Source organism: Fundulus heteroclitus, chromosome 8 (genome assembly GCF_011125445.2).
Source record: "Fundulus heteroclitus isolate FHET01 chromosome 8, MU-UCD_Fhet_4.1, whole genome shotgun sequence".
NCBI classification, from domain to species: domain Eukaryota; kingdom Metazoa; phylum Chordata; class Actinopteri; order Cyprinodontiformes; family Fundulidae; genus Fundulus; species Fundulus heteroclitus.
This window is the reverse complement of record NC_046368.1, coordinates 21,756,467-21,772,539: the sequence shown is the minus strand read 5'-3', so window position 1 is coordinate 21,772,539 and position 16,073 is coordinate 21,756,467. Positions and strand designations below refer to the sequence as shown.

The window sequence follows — 16,073 nt, the reverse complement described above, 5'->3', positions numbered from 1 at the left end:
AGGAGAACAAAAGAAAGCTTTACATTACCTGTCATGCTGTCTGAAGAATATTCTCCTGCATTTATGGAGTCTGGCAGTCGGCAGCTGGGAACAAACATCCATGTGTTAATCGCGCATCATTTAGTTGTGAAGCAAACATAAAATGGAGTATTAATGTTATCTCTTTGTGAAGTTTGATCAAAAAAAATTATTAGATTAAGCTCTGCTTTATGTATACACTAAATACTACGGTATGTAAAAAACACAACTGCATGTTGTTCTTGTATTACTCATACTGGCTAGCTCCAGTGAGCCCTAAGGACGCTCCATAAATAGCTTAAGAATGACTCCGCTTCATTTACATTCACTCTGGCATAGACCCCTTACTGTGTATCTGTGTGTGTTGCTATGTTTCTCCATTTGTAGGGTCCAAAGAACTGGACTCATGCCACTTTGACAGCTATGACTAAATGGCCGAACCAAGCTGTTTATTAAATTGTTCAGAGCAAACTCTGTTTATGAATATTAATTTAGGGATTTTGCATACAATGTGTTGGACCCTTTCGAAGACACAGAAACAAGAGCTGGTGTGTAAAGTGACATCATGTGCCAGTGGCAGCCGGGCTCTTGTGTCCACACCCGCAGGGGGAGACCAAAACAGTTAACCCAGAGGTTTCGAAGGAGCTTTCATTTGCAAGACAAGCAGAGCACTGTGGCCCCCGAAATCAGCCAAGCGTCGCTCAGTGGAGGGGACAGTGACGTTTCTAACCCAGAACAAAGCACAAAGCATCACACATATGGATCACAATGTCACTTCAGAAAACAGAAATGGACAAACCACACAAATGTGTACGCCAGGATCTATCGCTTGAACAACTATTATGGCTGACTTAGGGCTGGACGATATAGGAAAAAATAAGCATATCCATAAATTCATATTGATACTGATCGATAATTATCAACAAATTCAAAACATATATTTTAAGTGCAGCCCTGACCATTTTATGCTGTTTGGCGTCTTAATTTTAGATGAACACACAAACACCAAATTCAAATCCTTTATTCAACCAACGTTTTACTAAAACTGCAAGTTTTTAAAAAAAAAAAACGAAAGCGTGCTCTCTGAACTCTTTGAAGGGGGCAGAGCTTAGTGACGGAGCGTTCCTGGATCTGCGTTGTGATTGGTTGGGAGGATGTAATTAATGTAAAATTAATCTACGTGACTAGAATACAAAAGGAAGGAAAACTTTTTTTCTATCGTCGATATACGTCCATCGATCGATATATATTTTTATTGAATTATTGTCCAGGCCTAGGCTGACTGCTAAAGAATTATTTCCAAAGGCGAGGGAAATGAGCTTCATATAACAACAAAAGGCCTGCTGTGCTGAACATGCTGAACATGCAACTGGAATAACAAAAGTTGTTCCAGTTGCATGTTCCGCACCCTGGGCTCTGACCTTTATGTCTATTATACAAAGCCCTGAAAAACTTCCCCTAACCTGCCCTTAGCTTTACATGTACTTTAGCTTATTTTTGAATAAATGCCCCAACAACACAAAAAAGCATTTATATAAAACTTCAGAGACAAAAGCATTTATTTACTATACTGCTGAAAGTATTCGCTCGCCTGCCTTCATGCGCACACGGACTTGGTGACATCCCAGGGTTCAAGATAACGTTGGTCCGCACTTTACAGCTTATAACAGCTTCAACTCTTCTGGGTGGGCTGTCCAAAAGGTTCTGGAGCGTGTTTGTGTTCATTTTTGACCGTTCTTCCAGAAGCGCATTCCTGAGGTCATACGCTGATGCTGGACGAGAAGGCCTGGCTCTCAGTCCCTGCTCCAACTCATCCCAAAGGGGTTGTGTCGGGTTGAGGTCAGGACTCTGTACAGACAAGTCAAGGTCACCTACACCAAACTCTCTCATCAACGTCAAATGGACCATGGATTCGGCGATCCCTTCACCACCAAACTTTCCACTTGGCACAACACAGTCTGACAAGTACCATCCTCCTGGCGGCCACCAAACCCAGACTTGTCCATCAGATCGCCAGATGGAGAGGCGTGATTTGTCACCCCAGAGAACACATCTACATCAATTTAGAGTCCAGTGGCGGCGTGCTTCACACCACTGCATCCGATCTTAGCATTCCACTTTTTGATGTATGGCTTTTAATAGATGCTCCCCCGCCACGGAAACCCATCCCATGAAGCTCTCTGCGCACTGTTCTTGAGCTAACCTGAAGGCCACATGAAGTTTCCCGGAGGTGATTGGAACCGCTGACTTTAGTTACTTGAATGGGTGAGTGAATACTTATGGCACAGTATCATTAAACCCAGGTAAGATAAGATAAGATGAGCTTTATTGATCTCACAATGGAGAAATTCACTTGTCCCATCGGCTCAATAGTCAAAAGTCAGAAGAAGGTGCCAAAGTAGGTAAGTAGAATAAGTTAGATACAGTTATAAAGCTATATACAATTCTATACACTCCTATGTATAAATAGGTTATTGCACATATGTTATTATACACTTTATACAGGATTATTGCTCAGGATTATTGCACGGGTTATAGCACCTTGCATAAATAGGTCCACACCAGACAGGTCAAGCCTGAACATTTCCCAAAACATAAGTTCAATCCATCATCCGAAAATGGAAACTCTAAACTAACAGGCCAGGTTAGACAACATTAACCAGAGAAGCAGCCAAGACACCCAAGGTAAATCTGGAGGAGCTGTCGAGATCCACAGCTCAGGTGTGAGAGAGGGACTATGCGTCATGTACATCACAAATCTGGAATGTACTTAACAGCAGCAAAAAGAGAGCCATTGCTAAAACAAAGCCGAGAGAAATCCCCGTTTACATGTAAGCACAGGACATTTAGGGGCCGAGCAAACATGGTGCTCTGGTCATATGAAACCAATGTTAAACCTTTTGGCCTACTAGAAAAGGGCTATTTTTAGAGATAAGCTAACACTGCACACATTCCCCCCCGAACACAACGTCCCCACAATGAAACCTGGTGGTGTCAGCATCATGCTCCGGGATAACAAGGAACAGCGTAGGTGCTCAACACTGCACTATATTGACTCAAAGGGGCGGAATACATATACATGCCACACTTTTCAGATTTTTAAACTATAACAGTCCAAAATAAATCACATAAAATCACAACAACTAAATGTTTGTGGCTGAAACATGAAATTTTTTTTTGAAGGTTCAGGGCCAAAGAGTGTATCTCCAAGGCTTTGTAGATCTCCTAATTTATACCTTTTTATTCCTTCAGTCTGTGTTTGTGATGATAATCTCTTCTCTGTCTTCTGCATTCTGCTTTCTGCTTTGACCCATAGCAAACACTATGAATGTTAACCAACATATTATACAGCAAGTTGGACTCGTGCAAGAGTTTCGGCACGAATTACACAACAAATAATCTGTCAATTTCAAGTTATATTTGATGCAGTGTGAAAAGTAGAGGTTCTAATAACAATATTCCTCAAAAAAACAAACAAACAAAAAAAAAAAAAAAACACTGAACACCGTTAACTCAGTGCTGACAATCGTTGCATCACTGAGGTTTCACATGCCAAGCAGCCTCTTCCTGTGTAAACGCAGAGTCAACGCTCTACAATAAGAGCAGCCGAAAGAGAAAGAAAATACACAACACAAATGTCAAACATATTCAACACAAGAATAGCAGCCTTTACTGAAACTAAAGCGTAAAAAAAAAAAGGAGGACCAGGTGATTACTCTGGGTTTCTTTTCTTTTTTTTTTTTTTGCAGCTGCATACGCTGTAACCTCTCCAGTGGAAACAATGCAATATTCTGTCAACAGAGACTTCCTCTTTTTCTCACTTTGTTCAGCTGGAGATGTCAAACATGAAAAAGCAGCTAAACAAACATCTCTTTGGAACGATTTAATTTTTTTTTTCTTAAAAAGACATCAAGATCTATACAATCATTTGCCATAAAGTTCATATTTTTAAGCAAAACCCAACGAGCAAAGGGAATCAGGTTTCAGAGTTAGCCAATAAGTAACTCACACCACACGGATCCGCTAACCTCTTAAATTACTAAGCCACGCTTCCCACCTGGATGACCGCTCGTCCACACAAGACAGCCGGGCTGTCATTAAAAAAAAAAAAAAAACAACCAGCGACACGAAGGAAAACCTGCAACTAGGAACAGGAAAACACTACGAACTAGCCATTTCAGCCCGCTCCGCTCAGCAAGAGCGCTATAATAAAGCATGCTTTTTACCTGCCACGATCACGATCTCCGGTCACGGAGAGCACGCGTGGGGAAAAGCACAAACCGCGGATAACCGCAGCATGATAACGACCCGTCTTCTTGCAGCAAAGAGGGAGACGTCGCCGCCACAAACGGAGCACGTTGCCTCATAATTTCCGCTTTCATGCACCCTGAAGGACAGCTGAGAAGCCGCCCTGCCATCACAGTCACTTCGCAGCATCATCCAATCAGACGGATGTGACACCTCGTTTTATTCAGACACTGTTTATATCCACAGCCAACTTTATCAAGCACTTATAAGCTATATGTAACTGTTTTTTTTTTTTTTTTTTACCCCCGGCGTTACTTACAGTGCAACTAGCTAGAAATACATTATAAATAAGTTATCTGCAGACACAATGGCAGGTAATGGGACAACGTTGTTCCCTATATATTAACATTGAAGCCACACCGCTTGACATAAATTACCAACCAACTAGCTATGTTTAGCTAGCCTTAAGCGGACCTCGAACATAACATAACTTAAAAAAGCTTCTCCAATGGTGAGACGTGGAAATTTCACATAAGACGTAAAATAGAACAATATTTAATAAAACGTCTAAAAAGATGCAATTTGCAAATAGAAGTATACAAAAGGCGTTTTAATTCAATAACCCCGAACATGCAAGCTGATAGTTTATAATGAACGCCAACTACATGGTAGTAAATAATACGTTAGGTTGCGGCTTTAGCGACAGCACACAACGGTCTGACATGCTAGCTAGCTAGCAGCCCGCTAGCTCCCCTTGTTTTCGTTTTTACCTTCCGTTGATATCCACAGGGAGCGTCACGTCGTCCCCGACGACAGAGTCCATCATCGCGGCCCACTTGTTTGACGTTTTTACCCGCGAAACATGTCACTTTGCCATCTAGACGCGGCGTAAACTTCATAAAGCGGATAAGATTTCAAAATAGTTCAGGCTACCGCCATTATGATATGGGAAACGTCACCATTGTGCACGTTGAAAACTCGTGGTGCGTTTGAGTGCTGTTGGACTTTTTTTTTTAAACTGATGAAAAGAAGCCGTGTTTGGAGGCTTCGAGGAGGGTTAACATCGTGACGTACAGCTGCAGCAACACAAGTGACGACATAACTAATATATTGTCCTCAACATGTTTATACCTACTTACGCCTATATGCGCGACGTTTTCTGCAATACTGACATTATAAAAAACCCAGCAGCCAGGAAGGCAGCAAGGAGGCAAAAAGGCGATTGGTCAAAGCAAACACACAAGGGAGGGCCGTGAGACTCAAAATATCGTTGCTGTCATTTTTAAATTATTTGTTCCAGTCGAAATCCACCCACATGGGTACGTCACTGTCGCTGATAAAAATGAAAGCAGAAAACATATCTTAAAAAAGAAAAGCAGTGCTAATGGATCCGTTTTGTCTTGACCCAACACACAAAATAAACAGAAATGCATGTTTGTGAGCTGATTGGTATAAAAGCCTAATACATTGGCTTGTATCTGTTTTCCCTTAACTTATGTTTATAGCTAACTGCACCGTGCTAAGTTATGTACGTGTTGACATTGAAGTATTCCTCCAAAATAACTTTGGGTGTGTTACATCGTAATTAACACTCACTCCACACAAATGTTAATTATACTATTTAGTGAAGACAGTTTACGCGAATATGTAATCTGGACGTTTTATGATCCTCTTAGAGCAGTTTTGTAAGGGGAATAGTGGGTATAGGTCAAGCAAATAACCTTCTCGGTGTAAACAGCTGGCCCAGCGACAAGTGAAAAAGATCCAAATATCATCAGCGACACCATGTGGGGAAAAATATCCACTCCAGCCTAAACAAAGGCGCCTTTTTTTAGGTTCTTGTTTTGTATGGTATTGCTGATGCTTTGCCACCCCTCTTCGCAGCACATGAAACAGGTGTCACTTTTACGCATGCGTAATTAGACATAAGATGGTGACTCAGAAAGTGGAAAATGAAATAAAACAATTGTTTATGGGAAAGGATCCTGTACACGGCTGCTATTTTATATGGTACAGTTCCTTTCAAAAGTATTCATATCTGGAAAATTTCCCTGTTTTATTTTAACAAGCATTTCAATGTGTTTTCTTGTGATTTTATACAATGCACCCATGCAAATTGCCACATTAACTGTAAACGATTGTATGGAAATCGTCTGAGAACTTGATTTTTGAAGTCTTACCACAGATGCTCTATTGGATTTAGGTCTGGACCTTTATAGACCGATTCCAGAACTTGAAAGCACAGTGACCTAAACCACTCCATTGTAACACATTTGTGCAGGGTTTCTACCAGAATATGTATCTGCATTTACCTTTATGCATGTTTCCATCCACTCCAACTTGAGGCAAAGCATCTTCACAGCATAATGCTGCTCAGCTTAGGGTGTTTGGTGTCATTTAGATGGACCGTACAGTCCTTTGTGAGATGTTCAAACCTTGGGATGTTATCTTAAAGTTCAACTCTTAGGTTTTGTTTTCAGCATTATCCCTGACCTGTTTTGTGTGATCTTTGTCTGTGATGCTGTTAGCTCCCTAATCATCTCTAACAAACCTCTGAGGCCTCCACTGAACAAATGTATTTATAATGGGATTCAGTTACATACAGGTAGACTCTATTAACTATCTCTTTATTCTAATTATTTTAGCAGCACCAGGATACAGGGGGCTGACTTCAAATGGACACCAGACTTTTTTTTAGATATTTAATTGTAGAAAGATGCAGAAGCCATTTATTCTTTACCTTCAATTTCCCGATTAGGCACTACTTCATGGGGGTTTGTCACATGAGACGGCAATAAAATACACTGAAGTCTGTGTTTGTTGGTTTAAGGGGTATGAATACTTTTGGAAGGCACAGTATTCTTGCTTTACTGTCTTTGAATAAAATATATCTGTTTAGGAATAGAGTTTTCACTGAAACCAGAAAAAAGAACAACAACTTGGAAACAACATTGTTTTGTATATTACAGATTAGGAGAAAAACTAACATCACACGTCAGAAAGGATGTACTGCAAACTAACGATCAAATTAGGATATTTTCCACCTTTTGATATTTTTCTTTTCTTTACTAAAAACTACAATGTTTTAAAAGCAGTGCGAGTCTAAACAAAAAAAAAAACATAATTACAGCTAAACACACTCTTGGAAAGATATTGTTGTAAAATCATGCAGTTTGCATAAAAGCTTAATTCTACTTCTAGAGTATTATCCATTTTAAGAGCTGCATCTCTAATCTTCCTTTAAATATGTTCAAACTTTCTGATTCCCTGCTCTCCCCATTTCAGATTATCATGGTCTTTATCTGGACTTTTTTTTTTTAGGTAAAAAAATAAATAAAAATAATCCATACACAAATTTAACGTATTTATTGAACAAACAGACACTGAACAAATACTAAAGAGCGGACAGATAAAAGATGAATGCACCAGATATGATCTTGTTCCAAGTTTGATGACTTGCTGCAATTGGCTGATATTTTTCAAACAAGTTTTAATCGCAAATGCAACAGAAAATCTTTGCTCATGTAAAATGATGAGGTATTCTTAGCTCATTTTAAGGAAAGATTTACAAAAAGTAGAAACCATTTGTTTTCACATATTAGGTATAGGAGAGCACAGTTCTTGTACAGTACATGGTTGATTATCATAAAAGAAATAAAAAAAAAAAACAAATGAAAATTTAGAAAAATAAAAGCAATAATATTGTCATAAATTTGTTCTCTGGAGCCCCAAATTTACACATAACAAAAATCTATAAACTCCAAGACCAGTTGGGAGCACGGATATATAACATTGTCAATAAGAGTAGTTTTGCTTCAACTGACAGAAATTTGTGCAGTCTGCAACCACAATAACAACATTAAATAACATTAAATTAGCAAGAGGGGATCCACTGTATACAGCAAGGTTTACAAAATTATACACACTTGTTTCCAGCTACATTATTATTAATTTTTTTCACTCTTAAAAACTATCTACTAGATGCTAAAAAAAAAATATTACATACAGCTCAGCGGGGCTTTGTACATGAAAATAAGTACTTCTGGAAATGCTTTAAACCCTGCGATTTATGCTGGATGTACACCCTGAAAACTTTAAAATGTTTATTGTGTTTAAGCATTCTCAAATTCAGCTTTTCTTTATCTGCAGAGTGGAAATTAAATATAATTTGGAAATCATGTCACGATATATGGGTTGGGGTTTTAGTGGAACGGAATGGCAGAATTGCATATGAACTTTATTAAGCAAAGCCTGCATGCACCATAAGCGTTTGAATAATTCAGCAAAGTGGTGTATAACAGCACTAACATTAGCACCTTAGGACATGTTCTTAGCACCGTGCATTACAGGGATAAAAGGTGGAGGTTTTGTTTTGATTCCCGTACCCGCTCTCCATTCTTCTGTGGCTCAGATCTCCTCTAAGAATTACCTCTATCTGTAGTCGTTTCCATTCTAAATGTTTCGTTGTTGGCGCCTATGTATTCTGTTTTCATTTCTGAATGAAACAAAAGCCAAAAGCTATACTCCACAGTTAGAGAAGGTTTATTAAAACACTACTGAGAACTTGACCTCCATACTTGTCGTCTTCTTCCTCAGTCTGGCACCTACGCTCCTCCCATCATCAGTGGCATCCGTGTCAAACTTACGTCATGAAGATGGCTTTGGCTTGTGGCCACTGTTTTTCTTACAGCGAGTAGAAAATTCAAATCTCAGAGTATATAGAAATATGACCTCCGCCTCTGGATAAATCCCCCTCCGTGAAAGACCGTGAAAATATGAGCACCGAAGGCAAGTAAAATGGCACCCATATTACGACATAAAAACAAGATCCTTCCATATTCAGCTTAATCCAGATATTTACATACATTGTATAAAAAGACACAACACCCTGTTGTCTTCATTGAATCACACTGAATGTTTCCTGTTTTAGGTCAGATAGGATTACCAAAATTAGCTGCACATGCTGAATGTCAGAATGATGACAGAAAATGTTACTTTTTGTGTGTGTGTATGTATTTTTTTTTTTCAATTCTAAGGTTTACATGCATTTGTTTGTATTTGGTAAATCTGCATTTTCAACTGTATTACTTAGATAAAAACATTTTGGATATCCTTCCACAATCTTTGCCGGTATCTTGACCCCCCCTTTCACCTAACAGAACTGGTGAAACTGAGGATTTGTTGGCTGCCGTGCTTACACACATATTTTCAGATCTGCCTGCAAACTGTGTTTGGGACTGAGATCAGGGCTTTTACGATGGCCACCCCAAAACGTTGTCATTGTCCATTTAGAAGACCGCAGGCGACCTTTGACTTCCTGGCTAATGTTTTTAAATGTTGCTTGAATATTTTCACAAAATGTTCTTTCCACGCTGCTGTAACTGTGTGTTTTGGTACTGAGCTATAGCACATGTCCGAAATAAATTAATTAATTCATTCACTTGATACAATCTATTTTGTAAAGTGGGAGAGACCCTCATGCAGCAAAACATTGTTTCCTCCAAAAGTTAAGGTCTTTACCCCTCAGTGTATTTGCAAACTATAATCAAGCTTTTTATGTTGCCTTCTGACATGATGACCTCTTCCTGGCAGATGGGCCTTTCAGTCCATGCCAGCACAGGGGTCATTGGTGATAAATGGTAAAATGGTAAATGGCTGGTACTTGTCTGACGACCCCAACGCGCTTTACACTACAGTCAGTCATTCACCCATTCACACCCTGACGGTGGTGAGCTATATTTGTAGCCACAGTTGCCCTGGGGCAGACCCTCTGACCACCGCCGTGAATACATTTAGCACCAAAACGCCTTTATTCCTAAAACACAAAACCCGCTTCCTTCTTGAACAGTTTGGGTGGACATTTCCATGGTGTTTATACGTGCATATAATCGTTTGAACAGATGTACGTGCCAGATTCAGGGATCTAAAAATGGCACCGAAGGATAAACCCGACATGTGAAAGTCCACAATTTTCTTCATGACGTCTTGGCTGATTTTGTTTGATTTTACCATTGTTCCACACAAGGAAGCAGGGAATTTATGATGTTACCTAGAAATACATCAACAGCCACGCCTCCATTTAACTCAAATGTTGGTGAATTACACCAGAAGCTTGGAAAATCATATACTCTAGGCTTTCCCAAATTTCTTAAAGACAGACGAATATTATAATGTAAATTTCTGAATTTGAACAAAGTAAAGTGAATAAAACAATTCTAAAACATCTCTTCTTATTCTGACATGTAGCAAGTTCAAGTCATTTTGGTAATCCTAACTCAGCTAAAACAGGAAACGTTTAGTCTAATTTGATGTCAGACGGTGAAAACAAAAGGTTATGTGCCTTTTTGCACAGTATACTTAGCCATCCGGTTTTAAACTCCTATGTTTCAAATATATATATTTTTTAACTTTTATCTATTGCACTTACAGATTATTAATTTACAAAAGATATACATGTATAAAATCAATAATAGAGCATATATATATCTATATTTACACAATACCAATTACCTTAGGTGTTATGACAAAATCTGAATATTACACAAAGTATACAGACTGAATAAAGTTGTGAAAATAAGTTACTTTGAACATTTACTGTTGAACTTGGCCTCCTTTCACTTCAAAATGTCCTGGAGACATTGCATGGTCTTTTTTTTTCTTTTAGCACGTGGGGGTTCTTCTGAAAGAGCTTGAGGACGCTTTTGCTGTTCTTAGAAGCCATTAGTGCAAGAACTCCCCTGCTCCTGTAATTCCCTCGCCTTGCTCTCTCTGCTTCCTCCCTTTTTTTTCTCTGTTTGCAGTCCAGTGGGAGTTTGGTTGAGAAGCAATATCTGTTATGGGCGGGGGAAGCAGTGAGTTTTTCTCACTGGGACGGCGTTCGGCCACGATTACTTGACCGTTCTGGTCTCCGTGTCTGCATGAAGGTGATTTGCAAGGGGAGGTTGTCCATCCCTTTGTTCTCAGAAGACCTTACATGTGGCCCTTAAAGAAAGCACACCGGACCTATCTCCAGGTGGTAATGAGAAGCAGAGCTTGTTTCTGGAAGGTTGAAGATGTCAATCACAGGGAGCAGGGTGGGATCCATGGAATGGAAGACAAAATGGGTCTGGTGCCAACGCCCATCTTTCATCTGAAAACGACCAAAAAAAAAAAAAAATTACACTTAAGTCAGCAGAGTTGAAAGCGTGAGGTCGAAAGCACTTCACACAAGATTTCAACATCTTAATCCTACCCAGCAGGAGTCCTCCAAAACATCTGGCTCGAGCTCCCCCCCAACATCAAACACCTCCCCTGTCCAGGCCTTGAATCTCACAGACCGGCGGTCAGGAGGCTGATTCTCGGCTGACCTCCAAACTGAGACGTTTAGACAGTGGATGGTGATGTGCTGAATCGCCTCTGAGCTCAGGAGGTGAAGAAAGTTCATTTGAACTCGGCCGACCTCGATTGTTGGCTGAAGAAGATAAGGGGATCAATGCAATGGCGCTAATGTGCTTAAATATCATTAAACACGCAATTTCATCTCGTATACCTTGGATACTGTTATTGGTTTAAGGCAAGTTTGTCCACCACCAGTAAAGTTGCAGGAGACTTCTATTGTATCAGACGAGCAACCGAGATTGGGGTCAATCCAATAAGTGCCTGAGGAAAAAAACAAAAAAAAAAACCAAATTTGGTTTCATGATTATCTAAGAAGTTATTCTATCAGTCTGTTTAGCAAAACAAGTATCCCCCGCTCACCGTCGTTTAACTTCTGTTCACAACTGTGGAGGTCCCTGCAGATGCGGGCAGGGTTGTCCCTCGTGCCCAATGGGTTCTTCAGGCTCTGGATCAAATTACTGAGGTAGTGGAGGGTCTTGAAGATCTCTGCGCCCTGGTCGAGCATCGGCAGGTCCATCGCTGGTTTATTCTGGTGGAACGACTAAAAGAGTAAGAGGAGGTTTCAGTTTGGGATGCACTAAGAAATCAGCTGGTGATTGGAATCTGGTGATCAGGATAATGGGAATGGGCCCTGACTGGTGTCTGGTCTGTCGCTAACACAGAAAACACGTCTTTTCTTAATTCTGTAAATGCATGATGCCAAGGCTCTGAAATGAGCAAGAGAGAGAAAGCCTTTTGGCAAATAACAGGAAGGCTGATTGGAGCAAAGCAAAGTTGTTCTGTTTTACCCGTTTGAGCTTTTTCACGGAGCATGCCGGACCTCAAATCAAGGTTCTGTTTTCTTGAACTTGCAAAGAAACTCTTTTTCTAATGCTAGCCATGCTAACCATTATAAGATGCTAAAGATAACTTAAGTTGCCAAGTTCATAATAATTTTGTCACAGTTTCAAATTACGGAATGCTGTTGTACAGTGACTCTTTTACATCTAAAGTACATCTAAAGATCAAATAATAACAGTTATGTTGAAGTTGTTCATTGTTCTTAATGTGTCATTTTGGCACGTTCATTATGCACTTAATGCATTGAATGTACATGTATTTTATTGTAATGTACAGTAGATTTAGCGATTTGATCAATAAAGTATTGTTGTATTAAAAGTCCCCGCGACACCATGAGGTATTAAGCGGGTCAGAAAATGGATGGATGGATGTATTAAAAGTCAAACAAGGTACAATAGTTAAAAATCAGCTACAGCGCCAAGACTGCAAAAAATGTTTTTTTCCTCTACCTATGTTGTAGAGCTTAAAGAAAAATGTCAATTTGCTTAATTCAGAATCAACAGGTCAATGTTCTAGAGGAACTGGATTGGAAATTTGCCACTGAAATGTAATTTGTGCACAATGTGACAGAGGAATATGAAACTTTACTAACCTCAGTTTTCCCAGGAGTGGGCGAATCAACAAACAAATGGCCATCTTCTCTCTGCAAAGTGGAAATCTTACATTTATCCATTTCATCAGTTTCAGTGTCACCTTTTGGAAATCATGTTTTATCACTTTGTAAGTTCTGCGTCTAAACAAATCAGTAAACATTTTCATGACTTACAAATGAAGAAGGGACTGATGGGGGGCCCTAAAGAGAGGGGAAAAGTTACTTAGATGATGAGTTTTGAGTGGAAGAAATTAATCTAGTAATATTTGTAGAAGTGGAAACCTACTGGAGGTCCGGGGCGTCCACGAGGTCCAGGGGATCCCTAATAAAGAAAAAAAAAAAAGAATATCCAGTCCATGCTGTCTAAAGTATATGATTTCTGGAAAGTGTTAATTCTAAAAGCCACATTTTCTTAACAGTCAACAGAAAAAAATGACATAAAAACATACCCTAGGACCTTGAAATCCCTGTTTTGACACAATAAAGACATATATTCAGCCACAGTTTCATTTTCATACATCACATAATGTAACGAACTATTTAAAATAGACAGGAAACAAGTTTTAAAAGACTTACATCCTCTCCACGATTGCCTTTTTGTCCCCTAGGACCCTGTTAGAAGACATTCACAGATTAATCGGTATTGTCGGCCACATGAGAGAAGCGAACATGTAAAACAAATCTGAGGTATAATACATACTGCACTTCCACTGGGACCAATAATTCCAACAGGGCCGGCCACTCCTCTGTGGCCCTGAACAAAAGAAACGCAAGGAGATTAAATTAAATAGACTGTAAAGTATTAGAAAACTCTCCAGATTATTAAGACATGTACCATTGAACCCTGCGGCCCCTTAGGTCCCCGTATGCCCTTTGGCCCAAAGTCTCCTGGAGGCCCCTGAAAATGGAAACACGTCTCTTTAAACTGACAGCGCTTAAGTTTTTATGCAGCAAAATGTCTTGTACTACTGATAAATCTTTATGGTTTCGTTAAAATCTGAAATATTGCTATGAGAATAAAAATTCTGGTATATGTAAAGTCACCTCATGTAATAATCTTAACCTGTAGGGTATAACTGAGAAAGCTGTCTCTATAAAAAGTCATGTATAAGCAAACGCTGGTGTCTTTCTGTATTTAAAATGTGTGATAAAATGATGTAGCATCAATACAGAAACTGAAAATTTTTCATATGTAAAATTCTATAACTACCCTGGCACAAATTTCTAATCTATTTAGCCTCATGTTAACCTCAAACAACATACTGTAAGGCAAGGCAAGGCAAGGCAAGGCAAGGCAAGGCAAGGCAAGGCAAGGCAAGGCAAGGCAAGGCAAGGCAAATTTATTTGTATAGCACAGTTCAGTACAGAGACAATGCAAAGTGCTTTACATGATTAAAATATAGGAAAATAAAACAACAAAATGTAGATGTAGAAACAAAATATAGAACATGGGAAAATAGAAACTAAAAGCTAACATGGATGAATGATGGACATGTGGACAAATGGATGGATGGTTGAATGGTAGGTAGGGCAGATGCACAAATAAACGGATGGATGTATGACATTTATATATATATATATATATATATATATATATATATATATATATATATATATATATATATATAATTTAATGTTGCACAAAGGCCGTGTTTAAACAGCCCTGAGTTCTCCACCCATTTTGATAATACAATTTGCATTTCGTTTTGTTGTGTCTTGTGAAAAAGCAGTAGAGAGCTCACCTGTGGTCCAAAAACTCCAAGAATCCCTGGAAAACCTTGCTCTCCTGTATCACCCTAACAAAAAAAGTCACCCAGATTAAGAAACACACGGCCTCTAAAAGAAATTCAACCGATTCATTAATCGAGATAATCTAAATCTGCCAGCTGTCTTAATGCTCAAGAATCAAGAATCTTTTTACTGTCACCGCATGTTACTGTGGTGAAATTTGTTTTGTGTTTAAACTGTAAAGATCTGGTGAACACGTACAGGCTGTCCTTTAGGTCCTCTGTCACCCTGTGGTCCCGCTAGTCCCATTCCACCTTTGAAACCTCTTTTTCCTGATGGTCCAGTCTGACCTCGAAGACCTTGCTCACCCTGAGTAGACAAATATGTAGTTACATCATCAACATATGCCAATACGAGGACAATCAGACAGACAGCTGTAATCGTTTCCATTCATTGTTTCCTTTTTGTCGTACCTTTGGTCCTATGCCTCCCTGATCTCCTGGGAGTCCTGGAACTCCAGTTTTACCTCGTCCACCAGGTTTACCAGGAAGCCCGACCGCCCCATCATCACCGTGGTCTCCCTATTCACAAACAGAGGAGTTAAAGATATTTAAAGCCGCGGCAATTTAAATATCAAACGGTGTGGTAATCACATCAAACCAGAACGAAATGTTAAGTATGTTTTCTAGACGGCAATGCATTATAAAGGGAGAGTGTGACAAGAACAAAACCATAAAACCTCAAATTCTCAGAAAGTAGTTAAACTTCGTAGAGATTTTTAAGGTTGCACCAAGACTTTTCTGCTGAACAAACAGTCCCTTTGCTCCCAGAATATTTAAATCCTTCAACTTCCTAAATTCAGCAAACTGCTTGTACTAAATGTTTCAGTACTAGTCATCGATAAGTAAATGAAACCAGCGCAGACTGTCAAGAGGTGTGCGAACATATAGCTTTATGAAAAGGCTTGTAGAGAAATCTCACCGGCATGCCTTTACTTCCATCTTTTCCTGGGAGTCCATCCTGTCCGGGGACACCCTCACGCCCCTCTGGACCCACCACACCTCTGGGACCAGGAGGACCACCCCCACCCTGTGGAGAATGAAGGGGTTACAACCCGACTGAGCATGGTTCCTTCAATCAGAATCAGCTTTACTTATTAAAAAGTGTTTAAACATCTGTCTTTTTTTTGTCATGTTGCTCCTCTGGGTTATGATCTCCAGTCAGTTTGGTGGTAATTACACAGAGACTAATCTTCTGACAGGTAGACTCT

General features: G+C 39.5%; 2 protein-coding genes across 2 annotated transcripts in view; both read right to left on the bottom strand.

Moving 5' to 3' along the window:
• Window positions 1-5,237, bottom strand: part of cdk5rap2 (CDK5 regulatory subunit associated protein 2) — a 51,879-nt gene extending 46,642 nt beyond the window's left edge. The window contains exons 1-2 of the mRNA XM_036140360.1: window positions 5,037-5,237; window positions 29-84 (exon numbers count right to left, since the gene is read on the bottom strand). Of these exons, the coding sequence (XP_035996253.1) occupies window positions 29-84; window positions 5,037-5,092 (112 nt within the window). The 5' untranslated portion in view covers window positions 5,093-5,237. The remainder of the gene's footprint in view (window positions 1-28; window positions 85-5,036) is intronic.
• Window positions 5,238-7,617: 2,380 nt separating this feature from the next.
• col27a1a (collagen, type XXVII, alpha 1a) overlaps window positions 7,618-16,073 on the bottom strand; it is a 90,156-nt gene continuing 81,700 nt past the window's right edge. Inside the window, exons 47-61 of the mRNA XM_012867999.3 lie at window positions 15,785-15,892; window positions 15,277-15,384; window positions 15,065-15,172; window positions 14,818-14,871; window positions 13,911-13,973; window positions 13,776-13,829; window positions 13,652-13,687; window positions 13,525-13,542; window positions 13,362-13,397; window positions 13,250-13,276; window positions 13,076-13,126; window positions 12,004-12,184; window positions 11,795-11,904; window positions 11,498-11,716; window positions 7,618-11,395 (exon numbers count right to left, since the gene is read on the bottom strand). Of these exons, the coding sequence (XP_012723453.2) occupies window positions 11,249-11,395; window positions 11,498-11,716; window positions 11,795-11,904; window positions 12,004-12,184; window positions 13,076-13,126; window positions 13,250-13,276; window positions 13,362-13,397; window positions 13,525-13,542; window positions 13,652-13,687; window positions 13,776-13,829; window positions 13,911-13,973; window positions 14,818-14,871; window positions 15,065-15,172; window positions 15,277-15,384; window positions 15,785-15,892 (1,320 nt within the window). The 3' untranslated portion in view covers window positions 7,618-11,248. The remainder of the gene's footprint in view (window positions 11,396-11,497; window positions 11,717-11,794; window positions 11,905-12,003; window positions 12,185-13,075; window positions 13,127-13,249; window positions 13,277-13,361; window positions 13,398-13,524; window positions 13,543-13,651; window positions 13,688-13,775; window positions 13,830-13,910; window positions 13,974-14,817; window positions 14,872-15,064; window positions 15,173-15,276; window positions 15,385-15,784; window positions 15,893-16,073) is intronic.